At 35.3% G+C, this 17,717-nt stretch overlaps 1 protein-coding gene across 2 annotated transcripts in view; it reads left to right on the forward strand.

Annotated features, from left to right (window-relative positions):
- Nucleotides 1–213: 213 nt before the first annotated feature.
- Nucleotides 214–17,717, forward strand: part of NCAM2 (neural cell adhesion molecule 2) — a 518,783-nt gene continuing 501,279 nt past the window's right edge. The window contains exon 1 of one of the 2 annotated variants that reach the window (XM_045557836.1): nucleotides 214–522. In XM_045557836.1, coding sequence (XP_045413792.1) covers nucleotides 468–522 — 55 coding nt within the window. In that variant the 5' untranslated portion in view covers nucleotides 214–467. The remainder of the gene's footprint in view (nucleotides 523–17,717) is intronic. The other variant, XM_045557845.1, reaches the window with a different exon arrangement.

The following is a 17,717-nucleotide window of genomic DNA, read 5'->3' on the forward strand; positions in this document are numbered from 1 at the left end:
TCGCGGGCATACTGGTGCCAGCGGGATCGCGGCGGCAGCCCTAGCTGGAGGCACCGGGGACCGAACCCGTGGCTTCTAGCTCGACTGCGGACGAATCCTGGGTCCGCGCGTCCAAAGGGAGAAGCGACCGCCGAGCGGCGCGGAGGGATACGCCTCGGCCGCGCCTCCCTCCCCGCCCCGCCCCCGCCTCCCTCCCCGCCCGGCTCTGCTGCCGCCGCGGCGGCCGCTGCTGCTGCTGCTGCTGCTGCTGCTGCTTCTGCCGCCGCTGCCGCCGCCGCCGCCTGGATATAGTGCGGCAGGAGCGGAGCTTGCAGTCACTTTGCGAGGAGGAGCGCGCGGGCTGCGGGCGGCTGGGGCACCCGGGAGCGGCGGCGGCTCTAGCGGAGGCGGCCGGGGCAGCGGAAGGTTCTCTCTCCAGGGCTGGACTTAATAACTTTGAAACTGTCCACCGGTGTCACGTCCTGAACATGAGCCTCCTCCTCTCCTTCTACCTGCTCGGGTTGCTTGTCAGTAGCGGGCAAGGTAGGAGTGTGGCGCTTTATCGCATTTACTTTCCCTCCCCCTTCTGCCCAACCAAGAGAGGCAAAGAGGGAGGCACAGGAAGAATTCAAGGAAATAACTAAAGTTACAGTTATTGTTGTTGTTATTATTATTTTCGCTCTTTCTATTAGCTGCCCCTAAAATTGTATCCGTTTTGTCGAGATCCTTAAATAAGAGAAGAAAAAAAAAATACTGAATTGAAGATGGGGATCAGTGAGCAGGAGATCGGGGCAAACTGCTTCTTTTTCTGGGATTTTGGCTTTCTCTTATTTTCATTATCAAAAATTGGATGAGCCTGTTGGTGTGTATGAACAGCTAAATAGCGGAGGTTGCGGAAGGAAAGGGCACGATGGTGTTTTACAGAAGCAGGAAAAACTATCAACGTTAAACTCATTTGTAAAATATCTGTTGTGTGCAAGAAATTCAATTCTTGGAGACTTTTTTCTCCTTCTTTCCAAGACCCTAATTTCTGACTATGAAGTGAACGATGATGGCTTATTTCTGTTGGAAACTAAGAGAGGGGCCATGGATGTTGTGTGTAAGAAAGCAAATGGATAAAATTAGGGATGTGTTGCAGTCATTCATTTTTGACCCCCCCACCTCCCAACCCCTCATTAATATAACAAGATTGAAGAATTTTATAACATTAGATTGTAATTGCACCTGTAAGAGATTTGGGGGGTTGTGGAGAACTGGTGGTGGGAGCTTTTTATCTCTAAAAGAAAAAAAAAATGAATAGCCCGGTAGAATAACCTGAGAGAGAATTTGTGGAAGCTACCTCTGTTTGTCTGTACAGAGATAGATATGAATCTGTCTTGCTTGTTTAGACACAACACAGTCTCATAAAATATATTTGCAATTAATGGAAGCATTTTCAACTGTCCAGACAAGTTTGGACATTTAATTGGGGGCACAAAATGCTAAAATATACATTTACTGAAAGTCTTTAAGGGAAACGAAAATAGCACTAATTTTGAGATGTGTAATAATTGTAGATAATTTTATATTATTAGTGTGGCATGGAATTTTTTTTTGAGAAAATAATAAATTACAAGACAAGTTAAAATATCTCCACTATATTCAATTCTAAGCATTTTTTGGCTGCTTCTGTATTGCTCATTTGGTCCAGCAGGGGGTGGTAGAACTCCATTTTAAGCCAGAAAATGGTTGTTTCTGCTCTTCCACAGTCTTTCTATCATTCTTCGGCAGGGCTTGACATTTTGGATGTGAAGCCTTCCTTTCTCTGCCCTTCTCCCCAAAGCTGTAGTGTTAGTGGCTGATGAAACACGATTGGATGCAGATTTTATGTTCAGAAATCAGAATGCAAATGCTGGTTATTGCCATAGTTTGTAAAGTGTCTTGGTACGATGCTACTCATTTTTCCTTAATAACACGGAGTATGGAATATTTCAGTCTTAGCAAAATTGTGGTTATGTCCATCTGAAGCTATTAATATTACCCCAGACTGTTAATTCAGTTGCTTATACCCAAGATCAACATACACTTATGCCCTACAGATTTGCTGCTTTGATTTTTGGAGAGCTGCTGATTGTGTTTAACTGTTCATTTATAATATAGACAGGTATTTCTGGATACTAAGAAACAGTCCCTGAACATTTCAGTTAAAATACAACTGCAATTAAGTAAGTGGAGATAGTGTGGAGAAAGATGGGGGCTTAATAGGAAGCAAGTTTATGCAGACTTATGATTACATTGTGAGTGGTTTGGAGAAGAAAAATGTCTCAGTTGTGGAATCTATGAATTTATCATTGCAGAGGGTAAGTGTGTTGGAATTTGGGGACACAAGAGAAATCTAGGAATATTTAGATAGCTAGGCTTCAATACTACACATAGACATATATAATTTGGGTCCATATATGTAATTGTAATTCAGCTAATTTATAATTCAGAATAGAGGTGGTTATAAAGAGGGACTCTGAGACTGAAACATGTCTGGAGGAAAGCCCATATTCACTGTAATGAAACAGTAGAAGGAGAGTATCCTTGTAAAGATGATCTCTCTTATCTAGTACAATTTCAGAATGCATGGCACTCCTAGAGACACAGATGCATATCAGAGGGATCTAGCTTTTGTGAAAAGAAACATGTGGTACTTCTGTGCCATGTGTCCTAATGAAGTCAGAGATGCTTGGAAATAGAAATTCTCATCCTGGAGCCCAATTCCTTTATGCTAGTGTTTTGTTCTCTAATTAAGGATGCAGCAGCAAGTATCACACACACCACTGGAAGCTGTGTTTTAAAAAATAGACCTAGTGTAACTCAGAATTTTGTTTATTCTTTTTTAAATGAGGCCATGGAAAAACCACCAGTCAGTGATCCCTAGGCTTGCCTTAGAAATACTAAAATCCCAGCTTGCTGATTTATGTTTCCAACAATATACTTGCAGGGGATTTTATGAAGCATGATTGAAGCTATTGCTTTGGAAAGTGGTGTGCAGTTAGACTGGGGAAAGGCAACAATGATGTATTCCCTTTTAAGCAGTCAAAACGTTTTGAACTGCAGCAGTTGAATAGGAGAAAATGACACAAGTGAGAAACTGACTAACTTAAGTGAATGCCAATACCATAATTAGCTAACGAGGTCTAATAGTTTTACTCCTAACGCTGAACATAACCTTATTGTTCTACTGTAGTGAGAGCATTTTTTATTGTAGCAGAAATACCCCTTTAAAAGCCTCTCATTTCCACTGTAAGATTAATATCTAATGAGGTAAGGTTGGAATTTAGTTGTCAAGTCTGAATTTCATTGTCAATGGAAGGGAAATTCTGTAATTCTGTAACTTTTGCAATTATTTTTCCTTTGTATTCAAAAGTTCTTCATATCCTCTGTCATCATATATCACAAGTGATAACTTGAGTCTCTGATTAGCAGTGCATTTGCCGTTTGGATTTTTGTACATTCAAATTCCCAAACTGTAGTCTACATGGGTTACTTTTCTGAGAATTTTTAATTTTTAAAGCTATTTTCTTCTCCTTTTAGAAATTATTCAAGTATGATTAATAAACATCTACTCTTGGATGCTTACATACGTAAAATAGAAGCACTGTTGTAGTAAACCTTAAAGTAAGAATAATGCTATTCATCTCTCCTGCAATCCAGCTCAGACAGACATAGTTAGAACACTAACCTGAGCCAAAATCATGGGAGAGAGGGGAGAATTGCCCAGTTAATTAGTTAAACCAGGCATCTGCTTAGTTATTCTTTCAGATTAAGTATTAGGAAGTCATGGTTCATTAGAGAAATTTACCTTCTAAAAATAGAACACAGGTGTGTGGGTGTTTACTAGTTTCAAGTCTATAGGAGAGATCACCACAAACTCATCTTCTGTCTGGGTTGTTACATGGTTATAACGTCTCTTTTCCTTTTTCTATCTACCCTGCTCTAATTCTTTGATATCAGCCTCTCTGTGCAAGGTTTCTGTTAAATCAACTGCACATTCATTTGCACTTTGAGAAGATAGGCTATGTAAATTAATATCTTTATTGTCAGTGAATAACCCAGAAGATCTCCTTCCCTACTTCATGTAAAAGGAGTTAAGTGGAGCATTTTCTCACTTTAATTCTTCTCATGCTGAATCGGAGCCCATAGAGCAAGAAGAGAATTTGGTAGGTCCGGAGTGTCAGATGAGTCTTTTCAATGACATGGGGGCTAATGTTCTCCCAGCGGTGATGTCCTACTAGAGAAGCAATTAATGGAACAAAAGTACCTCATTCAGTACCAGAAGAAAGTGAAACTTCACATAATTTTGTAAATAAAATGGTCTTCTTTCAAAAATAGAGCTAGTTTGTAATGGGACTGAGAAATGAGCTACAGAGATTGAGGCTAGTAACCAAGCTGAACACTGTGATTTGTTTTTGCTTGTTTCCTTGTGTGGACGCAGTGCAAGTAGTAACAGGATTGACAATCTGAATGCTCTGCAACTAGTCCTGCTGCTCTGTCTGGCTTTTGACATTTGGGAAATCATTTTAACTTATCTGTTTTCAGGGTCATCTCTCATAGCAATGAACGTTTGGGAGGATGCAGAAAAGTGCTTGATAAGTAGTAGAGCAAGTCTAAATTGCTTTTATTTATTTTATTTGTTGGTCCAAAATAACATTAATCCTCTTGGTGTTGGCATGCACAAAATTAATTTAATAATTTTAATATTCTTATCAAGGGAATATCATTGTTTTTCAAGTTTATTGCCCTAGATTCTAAATTCCTTGTGCCCTTTATACAATCCCAATTAAATTGAGGGTAGACCTATTTAAAAGATTATATATTGGTTTGAATTTTGCAAATTACGTGATATGAGGACACTTTAAGATGCGACCAGTGCTTTTATGCTTTTATTAAATGTAATATTCCTGCCCTTTATAGAGCCAAGCTTTCTTTAATTGTTCAGCAAATAGAAGTGCTTCTCTATGGCAAGCTTTTAAATATTTTAATAACTTTTTAACTATTTACAGTTATAATAATAGTGCTAGTCCCAAATAGCTTTCAGCATATTTCCTAGTTTCACTCGTTCTCTTGTGCCACTAACAATTCGTCAAACATGATAAGACATTTTAGAAAGCTATGATGCAATGAAACAGACTTGCCTGAATTTAAATAATTAAGAGGGATGATGAGGAGTTTTAAGAAAATTTGTAAACATGGCAATAAAAAGTTGAGAGTTTGAAGAATTTTGGACGACTTGATCAAATTTTTCTTGGCTCCATTTTATTTATTAGAACTAACAGGGAAGGGAAAAGAGCATTGTATTTTGAATCAGAAGACTTAGACTGCAAAGAGTCTGTTAACCTTCAAGAAACGACTGAAACTCTTAGATCCACTACATGCTTATTTGAAAATTTGATATAAAACCATCTGACTAGTTGATCTTGACACTCAGCCATGAGGAACAATTGTGATAATAGACATGTATAGGTGTCTTGAAAAATGTCAACCCTACTAAGCATTCTTTATATTTTTTTAATAATATGCATACAGATAAATTTGTCTATGGTTTAAAAACATCTCATTTATTTAATTTATAAAAAATCATAAGCTGTTCTGTGTTTAAAAAAATATTGAGCGGCCAGATTACCTAAGTCATCACTGAGAATGACTCATTCATCACTTACTCGTGTATCTAACACTGAACACCTGCTCTGTCCCAGGCACCTCATTAGTCAGGATTAGTAGGAATGATTGCAAAGGTTCAACTCCAGGAGGCGCCACTTTTCGTGGTAGTGATAGAATATATATTTATTTTTACAGTCTGCCAGCAGGTGGCAGTAAATGGTCTGGAGGAATGGGTTGCTTTTTTTGTATCATGAAGCCTTTCTATGGGCCAACATCAGGATGTTATTAGGAACCAAGTGGCTTAGGATGGGCAAACAATTTGGAAGAGTGACTTACTAAAGATCAAACAGAAAAGCAAAAGGGTTAATAACTCTCTGGTCTCCAAACTCTTAATTCAGTTCTCCTAACACTAAACTTGTTCATTGATTTTCAAAAATTAATTTAATATGTCTTCAGCTTAAAGAAACAGATTTTAAATTGTGTGTTATTTTGTCAGTTAATCAATTAGCAAACACTTGTTGATGCCTTACAGTTTATATAATGTCAGCACCTTATAACAATACAGACCACTCGTTCAAAGTGCTTTCCATCACCTTGTAACTTAGGATCATTAAGAATCCAAGAAACTATTAGCCTTTTTTAAGGATAAAGAAATTGAGGTACAGAAGTATTATCTAATTTTCCTATATATCAATTATAGTTAGTAGTTATCTGGAATTAGAAGTAGATTTTCTGCTTCTAGTTCAATGCCTATTTTTAAAATATATTTGATGTATTTGTTTGAAGATTTGCATGTATGTGGGGAGGGATAGTATGTAGAATCAATGTTGATAGCTGAGAAGACAAAAACATATAAATTTGAAAAGCCAAATAAGCATATGACAGATCAAAAAAACTGTTATATGAAATGTTGGAAAACGGAAAAGGATGTCTTATTAATTAAAAACTAAATAGTCTAAGTGAGTCCTTAACAGTACAGCATCTAAAATTGGGTGTTTAATAACTACCAGGTTCCATTATCATAATCCTCTAATTATTATCGTATTATTATCTCTATTTTAAACATGAGGGTTATGATGTGTAGAAAATTTAAGTAATATCAAAAGTTGCATGGCTAGGAAACAAAGATTTGAACTTGGGACAAGTCTGGCGCCTAGCCTCTGAAGTGGGACACCACCTTGCGACTCACTGAAGCAGAGAGGGCTTCAACATAGTGAGAGAAAGTGAAGAAAATAATACAAGGAGAACAAAATGGGTGAGCAAATTACAGGAAAGGAGGTAAACATTCAGAGGACAGAAGTAATCCATATTAATGAAGCCAGCTTAAGGATTTATAAAACTGTTTAGATTCATTAGACAATTTGGAAAGGTGAGTCTTTGGACTCAAGGGGGAAATATTGGTGAGAATGGCAGGTTGAAAGACTTCAAGGCCAAGCTGGACTTTGAGTCTTGTATAGATCTTTGGGAGCCATTGTTTGGGCAGGAGGATAACATGGTTTAAGCTTCATTTAGTTTGCTGGCCACGTGTAGGATGGACCAGAGGACAAGGGAAAGGAGTGAGTGGACATGACACATGTTTCTGTGGAAGGATTAATGAATCTTAACAACAAATTCAATTAGATAAATTGGGAGGAAGGTGGTACCTGAAGTTTTAAGCCTATTTAACAAAAGGAAAGATTATCTCTTAATAGAAATAGAGAAATAAATATGAAAAAGTATACTTATTTTTAGCAAATTTTAAGTTATTTTTAAAAATTAAATGTGAATTTTGCTGTATCCATGGGACATCTAGATAAAATTATCAATAATAAATTTGAAAATGCAAACTGTTGATCTTTTTTGTCATTTCCTTAGAATCATTTCTGAAGATTTATGTAATCATTGTCTTAAATAAAAGATCGTTTCTTTTATTTAATAGCTGTCTTTATCTCGTTCTTCCATCCCCATTTGTACTTTAAATATTGTTTAGTATATGTTTGGAATTTTGGGTAAAATTTCAAAAGCAAATAGTTAAAATTTGTTCTTAAATATTTTTCATTTAAATCATTTTCTCTGCTTTATCCATAGTTTTTTTTTTTTTTTCTTTTTATTCCTGGTAGTCTAAAGAAAAAAAAAAAAGAAAAAGAAAAACAAACAAACAAACAAAAAAACCTAAAGGGAAAAAAACCCTAAAAACTTAAAGCAAAAAGATTTTTGGGATTGAATATATAGAATTGAAAATTTTTTTGTATTAGTTTCCAAAGGAGGAAAAAGAAACTAATATTTTTGAACACCTGTTCTATGCTGGGAACCTGTGCTGGACATTTTCACTCATTATCTGATTTAATCCTGATAAAAATCACATTTTTAGATTACGTTCCTGAGATTGAGAGTGACTGATTTACCTAGAGCTTTTAAATATGTTCTGTAGGCCAATACCCAAATTTATAGGAGCCAGGAAGCATGAAGATACAATTCAGATTTTTCTGCTGCAATGTGTGTCTTTGATGGATCTTACCCTATTACACCATTAGTAAAAAGGGAGGTGGTGTGTTATAAAGCAGGCAATTCATATATGATTTTCTCAGCTCGTTAATTTTTAAGTGCTCAAGAGCAAGGTTTCTCACAATGAAGAGAAAGCCTAAGCAACCTATTAAGACATCAAGGAAAATATAGACAAAAAACAAAAACAAAAAAAACCCTCAAGTACCTTCCTTTAGTACAAGTATTTCTTTAGTAGCTAAAGAACATCTTGGTACCCTAACCATAGCCCTAACAAAGAACATCTTGATTTCCACTACAACATGCATATGGCAAAATAGAGAGTGTAGCTGAAGAAACTGGGAAGTCATTTTGCCCTGTGAAAAATCATGTTTGTTATGTTTATTTACTTCATTTTTAATTTTTAAAAGCTACACTGTGGATCATAGTTTGCATTATAAAGTGAATGCCCTTCAGGCCTTGCAACTTGAAAGAAGATTCAAAAGCTAGGTGCAAATGCCATTAGAGGATGAACTGTGCTAGTATTTTAATTAAGATTGTTACGGGTTTTGTTAGTGCTTGGTTACAAATTGTGAGTTTTGAATGTTTGCCTCCTAATCCTGTCTTTTTCTGTAACCTATGATATTTTTTACTGAACAATTTTGTAGACACCAGAGATTTTCAGGGATGCAAATATATCATTATAGCAGAAATATGTGTCCCTACTAGTAAAATAAGCCAACGTTGTATGGCTAAAACCTATGTTATACTATGAGTAGGTATCAATGTAAGAAAATAAGCATGCTTATAGTTTATTCTAAGTATTAATGAGAGAACTTGTGGGCCTTTATTATTGTAACTCGTTCATTCCTAGTGAATTTTCTAGTATTTCCAATAGTAGACTTTCTGATTAATTTTACATTTATTGTCTTAATTTTTCTCTGATTATTATTCTCTAACAATCACAAATATTGAACATACTGTCTGAGCAGAGCAGTTGCATTTTTATGTTTTAGCAGTAACAGTGTAAGTGTCATGCATGAGAGAAATACTAAATACAGTTTGTGTGAAGATCAGTCAGGCACAGTGGCTCACGCCTGTAATCCTAGCACTCCGGGAAGTGGAGGTGGGAGGATTACTTGAGATAAAGAATTTGAGACCAGCATGAGCTAACTAAAATAGAAAAAAATATCCAGGTGGTCTCAGCTACTCCTCAGGAGGCTGAGTTAGGAGGATCGCTTGAGCCCAGCAGTTGGAGGTTGCAGTGAGCTATGATGATGCCACGCTTTCCCGAAGTACTGATCTGTGATATTTACATGCTTTTGATTTTTAAAATTTATTTACTTAAAGCACTTATATTAGTAACTTTCTAATACCAACTGAAATGAAGCTCATTTTCAATCCTGTTCATTTTTTTCTCATACTCTTTAGGATGGAATAACTGGCTTCCCACAACGTATTCCAGGGATTGTATACTAATACTTTACACCAGGTAGAACTTTTGAATTATCAAAGGCTAAAAGTTTTACTATAAAAATAACATTTCAATATATATATGCCCTACACTGTGAGGCACATTAACAGACAAAATTCTTTTTAGTCAACTTTAATTTTCCTATTTCATTTCCCACAACTGTTCTGAAAGTCAGATACTATTTCTGATTTGAAACATAGGAAAATGAACCGCAAAAAGGTGAAATGTGATATAAATATTTTATGCTGTTTATATCTATGCATATTTTCCTATTATAATGTCTCTGGTTTTACCTAAATGTTTCTTTTACTCATACCCATGAAGCAATTATCAAAGATTCCTTTTTGATATTGTACATAGTTTTTATGATTAGGAACTGCAAAGTTACTTTTGGACCGTGCTTTCAGGATGCCATTAATTTTAATTAGAGGTCTACTTTGCATTTGAATTATTTGGGAGTTCCTGACTTAGAACTATTAATGCTTTTTACATTTTATTAATTTGCGCAATCCTGTTCTCTCAGCCTCCTCACTCATTACTGTGCACGCAAAACACTCTTATACCATGCCTAGAATTCCCAGCCTTTAACCTGTGTATACAGCCTGTGTGTTTTATACTTTTCCTACCTTTCTTTGCCTCGCCACTTTTTATTATTTTTCTTCAAGACTCAGCTTGAGCATCTCCTCACTGAGGACTGCTTTCCTTGTTTCAACAAATATACATTAATTGCCTACTACACACAAGTCCTTGTTTAAGGCATTGTAGAGCCAATCAAAGATGATAACAAACATGAATTCTACAGGTCAAACTTATGGTACTCTGCAGTGACCTTTCATGTGAATTCCATGAGAGCAAGAATGCCTTTTCCTATTGGTTTCTCACTAAATGCAGTGTACTTAAATAGAGTTCACTGTGAATTCATATGTATATTCCTGGAACATAGTAGATGCTTAGCAAATATATGCTGAATGAATATGTAAATATTACCCAGCAGACATGAACTACATTGACTGACTTTTAAAAAATATATTTACTCTTGCCTTTGGATAATGATTTTGTTTGTTGAAAATATACTACATGTTGGTCTGGGTATTTATTTCAAGCATTTTGTTTATATTACTGGCATGCAACTGGCAGACTTTCAATAATTATATGAATGTCTATAAAATTATAAAGTCACAGTGACTAATTCAGGAGGAATAGCAAAGATGACCTGCTTTACCCCTGATCTTATCTCCTCACTGAAAATGAATTAATCTAGGAATAAGACAATCTTAAATCTAGCTGTAAGATTTGTTCTATTAAAGCCTTATGTGAGGCATAGGAGGTAGTTATATAGTTGGATTTTCGAAAGTCTTCAATATATATATTGAAATATATAAATAAATGAGAGGGATATGATATGTTGATAATAGTATAATTAACCAGATTCAATATTATTGATAGTAAATGTCTGATATGTCATTAAGGCAAGTATTTAAAGTCCTCAAAATCAACATAATCCCCTATGGTTAATTAAAGGTTGATTATTCATTCAATGTTTATTGGAAACCAATTCTAAACTTTATGTATAGTAAGAGGAGAAAAGTAAGAAAAGAGTTGTTTTACCTTATTTTTTCCACAGGCACTTGGATTTTGTCTTTTTTTTTATAATGAAATTTTATTTAACCTCAAAAATCCTCTTTTGTCTGGTGGCTGTTTTTCTCATGATTTTTATAATGTTCTCTAGGTCTAACTTCAGTGATAAAAGCATTTAACTTAATTGGACAGAATACATTTCCAGATACTACGAAATATTTTTATCACCTATTTATTTGTCTGCCTACCATTTATCCATTAATGTTACCATTATTGTCTATGCCACTTTTAACTTGAAACACATTTGCAATTAAAGGTCTCACTACTGTTTCTGATTTATCCATTTTTGCCTTAATTTCCCCCCTCAAATGTCACATACTTTATAATCACTTTAATTAGTTGTCTAGATGAATCATTTTATTTCAAAGCCCCTGTATAAAAAGCCCCATGCTAATGCTTTCTACCTCTGTGAGGGTTGCAGGTGGTCTGCAATTTAAAAACAAATCCAACATAGGTTATTAAATGACATTATGCCATCCTATAGGCTTTATGAAAACTTTCACAACTATATCCAAAATGATTATGAAATGTTCAACTTTAGTATTCTCATGTTATTAAAATAACACTTCTTTATACAAAATTCCGAGCTATTATGTAATGCTCTAAGTTGCTAATGTATTTTTGCTTTCAAGTCCCTGTTTCATTTCTATTATAATGAAACATTTTATTAAAAATACCCTCCTTCCTACACTGTGCATTCATACAGCAATTGTTTGATGAACAATGACTTCTTAAGGCAGGACATACCTCTCTCTTGCCAGGAAAATCAAACGATTAAACTATTGACCACGGCGGGAAAGGGGACTCACTTTCACTTGACTCTTCCTGCTCAGTGAGCTCCCATCCCCACCTTTAACCTCACTGATAAGTCTCCATGTCTCAGGTGATGGACATGGATGTGGGTGTGTGATGGGAGGAGTTAAGTTTTTATAAGTATAAAATGTCTTTTACTAATTATGACTTCAAAACACATTCTAATCCCCTGAGCAGAAATGCATGCAGAGAGCTGAAGTTGAGTGATAAAGTGAACACTCATAGTAAAGACCAATCACTGTTTTGTTTCAAGGAGGATAATTCATCAGCTAAAGGAAAGTGGGGATGTGGGTGGTTGTGCCAGATGTTTGAAGAGTTTGGAAAAAAATCTGACATAGTTACATGCATACAAGGGAGAAGGAGATGCCTAACAATACATAGAATGATTACTGGCAACCTTGTTTCCTCAATGAATAGTGTTTATTTATGTTGTCCTCAATGAAAAGTGTTTATTTATAAGTATTGGGTGAATTTATTGAATGAAGGAAGAAGACCTGTCAGTTACTCTGCAGGGTATTTTCATAGGGGTTACTTTATTTTTTTATTCAAAACATAGAGGAATTATGAACTATTATTTTCCAGATGAGGGAATTGAATTTCATAAAAGGTATGTAGCATATAATAAATGAAAAACCTGAAATTCAAATTCAGAATCAGTTGGTTCTAAAATTATACTCGTTCCACTGACTAAAGCATGGTGCCTTGAAGTAGCAAGGTATTGTTAAAGGAAGAACACAATCACTAGTAGTAGCTCTCGCTTCAGGTTTTTACTGTTTTCTTCTGGTCATTTATTTTTTTCCCCAGCTCTGTAAGATGTAATTGACAAATAAAAATTGTATATATTACAATTTACAGGGTGATTTTTGACATATGCATGTATTATGAAATTATTAAATCAAGCTATTTAACATATATATCACCTCATAATAGTTATCTTTTTTGTAGTAACAGTATTTAAGATCTAATCACTTAGCAGTTTTCAAGTATACATTATATTAACTGTAGTCACCATGCTGTGCAGTAGATCTCCAGAACTTATTCATCCTATCTAATTAAAACTTTGTACCCTTTAACCAACATCTCTGAATTTCCTCCATCCCCCCGCCCCTAGCTGCTTCCATTCTGTTCTACTCTATACTTCTGTGAGCTCAACTATTTTAGATTTCACATATAGGTGAGCTCAAGTGGTATTTTTCTTTCTGAGCCTGGATTATTTTATATAGCATAAATGTCTTCCACCTTCATCCATGTTGTTGCAAATGACAGGATTTTATTCTTTTTAAAGACTGAATAATATTATATATTAAATATTTTCATGTATTTATATATCAGATTTTCTTTATCTCCTCATCCATAGATGGACATTTAGGTTGATTCTATATCTTGACTATTGTGAATACTGCTGCAATGAACATGGGACTGCAGATATCTCTTTGACATACTGATTTCATTTCCTCTGGATATATACCCAGAAGTGGGATTGCTGGGTCATATCACCCCAAAAGCACAAGCACCAAAAGCCAAAATAGACAAATGGAATTGCATCAAACTAAAAAGCTTCTGTACTGCAAAGAAAATAATCAACAGTGAAGAGACAACTTATAGAATGGGAGAAAATATTTGCAAACTATAACTCTGATAAGGGGTTAATATTCAAAATATATAAGGAACTCAACAGCAGGAAAACAACCTAATTTAAAAAGTGGGCAAAAGAGCTGAATAAATATTTTCCAAAATAAGACATAAATATTTCCAACAGTTTTATGAAAAAAATGTTCAACATAATTAATCATCAGGGAAATGCAAATTAAAAAACCACAATGAATATCACCTCACACCTGTTAGAATAATTATTATTAAAAAGACATAAGGTAAATTTTGGTTAGGATGTGGAGGAAAGAGAAGTTTTGTGCACTATTTTTGGGAATGCAAATTACTATAGCCATTTTGGAAATCAGTACAGAGGTTCCTCCAAAAATTAAGAACAGAGAACTACCATATTATCTGGTCATTTCTTTTGAGTGGTCAAGTCCAGGTTAGTGACTGCCAATTAGTAAATGAGTAATTTTTTTTATCAACTTAAAATATTAATGAGCATGGAGAACCAGTAAGATTTGGAGTTAGTAGGATGGGGTTGGGGTGGTTGTAAGGTGGGACAACTTGATTGTTTAGGTTAGTATAATTCATTAAGGACTATGTAAGCATTAATATTTAAATATAAGCTATATCTTTAAATGTCTTCTTTTATTGTGAAATTATGCTTATTAATAATTCAGTAAGGCATCAGTTTGTGGTTGACTTACTGAATGCTCTCATAGTGAAGTTACATCAGTTTAGGATGCTTTTAGGGGCAAAGAAGAGAATAACAAATTCAAAGTAGCTTCAAAATAAAAATCTGGTATAGCATGTAAAAGGCCACATGCAGGCAGATTTGAATTTCACATTTCAACTCATGGTTTTGGTTGTTTTTACTTGACTTTGTTGAATAAACATGGTTTCAGCAGCTCCATGTTTTACATTCTTATGTAATAATATATGAAGTTAGGAAAGAAATAAATATAAGCATATTTCATTTTATTGTGCTATGCATTATTGCATGGCACAGACATTGTTATTTTTATAAATTGAAGTTTTGTGGCAACCCTGTGTCAAATCTATTGGTGCCATTTTTTCAACAGCATGCGCTCACTTCAGATGTCTGTGTCACATTTTGGTAATTCTTGTATTATTTCAAACTTTTTCCTTATTACATTAATATCTCTTCTAGTGATCTATGATCAGTGATCTTTGATGGTAAAACTGTAGTTGTTTCAGGGTGTCACAAGCCATACCCATATAAGATGACAAACTTCACCTATAAATGTGTGTGTTCCTATTGCTCCACTGACTGGTGGTTCCCTGTCTTCCTGTCCTTGGGCCTCCTACTCTGTGAGATGCAACAATGTCAGAGTTAGCCAATTAATAACCTCACAGTGGCCTATAAGTGTTCAAGTGAAATGAGGAGTCATATGCCTCTCACTTTAAGTCAAAAGTTAGAAACGATTAAGATTATTGGTGAGGAAGGCATGTTGAAAGCCAAAACAGGCCAAAAGCTAGGTGTCTTGTACCAGTCAGCCAAGTTGTGAATGCAAAGTAAAAATTATTCAAGGAAATTAAAAGTGCTACTCCAGTGGAACACATGAACAATAAAAAGTGAAAGGGCCTTATTGCTGATAAGGTGAAAGTTTCTGGATAGAAGATCAAACCACCTACAACATTCCTGTAAGTCAAAGCCTAATCCAGAACATGATCGTAACTCTCATTAAATCTTTGAAGGCTGAGAGAAGTGAGGAATCTGCACAAGAAAAGTTTGAAGCTAGCAGAGATTTGTCCTTGAGGTTTAAGAAGAGAAACCGTTTCCATACATAAAAGTGTAAGGTTAAACAGCAGTGCTGATGTAGAAACTGTAGAAAGTTATCCAGAAGATCTAGCCAAGATCGTTGATGAAGGTGGTTACAGTAAACAACATATTTGCATAGGCTGACTCTATAGTTAAGGGCTAATGCATCTGGTGACTTTAAGTTGAAGCCAGTGCTGATTTGCCATTCTGAAAATCCGAGGCCCATTAGGAATTAATGCTAAATCTACTCTGCCTGTGCTCTATAAATGGAACAAGAAAGCCTGGATGACAGTACATCTGTTTACAACATACTTTACTGAATATTGTAAGCCTGCTGCTGAGACCTACTGCTCAGAAAAACAGATTCTTTTCAAAATATTACTGCTCATTTAGAATGCATCTGGTCAACCAAGAGCTCTAATGGAGATGTGCAAAGATAATGTTATTTTCAAACCTGCTAACACAACATCCATTGCCCATGAATCAGAGAGTGATTTAGACTTTCAAGTCTCTGTTATTTAAGAAATGCATTTCATTAGCTGCCATAAACAGTAATTCCTCTGATGGATCTGGGCAAAATAAATTGAAACTCTCTTAAAGGGATTCACCACTCTAGATGTCATTAAGAACATTTGTGATTCCTGGGTAGAGTCAAAATGTCAACATACACAGGAGTTTGGAAGAAGTTGATTCCAACCCTCATGGATTACTTTGAGGGGTTCAAGAATTCGTTGGTGAAAATAACTACAAATGTAGTGGAAAGAATAAGAGAACTAGAACCATTAATAAAAGTGGAGCCTGAAGATATGACTAAATTGCTGCAATCTCATGATAAAACTTTAATACACGAAGATTTGCTTCTTAAGGATGAGCAAAAAATGTGGTTTCTTGAGATGGAATCTACTCCTGGTAAAGACGTCAGGAACCTTGTTGAAATGACAACAAAGAATTTAGAATATTGCTTATACTTAATTGATAAACCAATGGCAAGGTTTGAGAAAACTGACTCCAATTTTGAAATAAATTCTACTGTGCTATCAAATAAATGCTATCAAACAGCATTGAAAGCTACAGAGAAATCTTTCATGAAAAGAAGAGTCAATTGATGCACTAAACTTTATTATTACCGTATTTTAAGAAATCGCCATAGCCGATATAACCTTCAGCAGCCACCACCCTGATTAGTCAGCAGTCATCCACAGTGAGGCAAGATCCTCCCCCAGCAAAAATATTATGACTCACTGAAGGCTCACGTGACCATCAGCATTTTTAGCAATAAAGTATATTTTAATTAAGGTATGTATATTTTAGACATAATTCTATTGCACACTTAATATACTATAGTATAGTGTAAACATGACTTTTGTATGCACTGGGAAACCAAAAATTTGTGTGACTCACTTTATTGTGATATTCAGTTTATTGAGGTGGTCTAGAACCAAACTGGCAATATTTCCCAGGTATGTCTGTATTTCTTTCATTGGCTTCCTTTGAAGGAAAAATCCTCCTATGTTGTCTAGCTGACTTCCCTCAATTCTCATTGGCTAGAATTGTTTCCTATAATCACTCTTAAACTAATCATTGGTGAGAATAATGACATTAACATGATTTCCCTTAAATAATTAAATCTTTTTTATTGCTGATGAGGAGATCTGCCTCCCTTCAAGCACATGATTACACCATCAAATTCAGTGTCTATCTCCTAAGGAAGAATGGAGGAGAATAGTGTTAGTTAAATGTGTCTGCCATGGGAATATTGAAAAGACCCATTTTGGCAAAGAATGTAAAAAGCATCAAAGCCAACATTTATAAAGTATTTACAGTGTACTGTTTTTATGTGCTTTGCATGTGTGAGCTCATATAAGTCTTCAAAGTTACTTTTGAGGTTGATTCTCTTTTGTAGATAAGAAAATGAAGAGGTTTAATGACTTGCCAAACTGACAAAGCTGCTTAGTGAAAAAGTTGTGGTTTGAACCCAGGCTAGCTGGCAAAACAGTTATCTTCTTCCTGCCAGGTCACCATAAAAGGAAACTATTAGCATTGTGCATGGTTTTACTGTTGTTAAGTTTGTGAATGATAAGGTAAGGATACTATGTTCTTTGAAGGTGCTATGTCCTGTGCACTCTCCAAAGAAAACTATTAATATTATGCTTGAGCTTATTTAAAGCTATATATACATACAACTTTTATTATTATTTTAAAATTTTACAAATAAGGAAATGAAGGAACAGAGAAAGTAGTTGCCTGAGGTCACACAGCTATGTATTGGCCCATTGCAGGTTTGCTTTGACTTTGAAGGCCTGAGTACCTCCCTTGTAAAATCCTCGGGCACAGTCCTCAGTGTTC

Source organism: Lemur catta, chromosome 1, assembly GCF_020740605.2.
Source record: "Lemur catta isolate mLemCat1 chromosome 1, mLemCat1.pri, whole genome shotgun sequence".
Lineage (NCBI taxonomy): Eukaryota > Metazoa > Chordata > Mammalia > Primates > Lemuridae > Lemur > Lemur catta.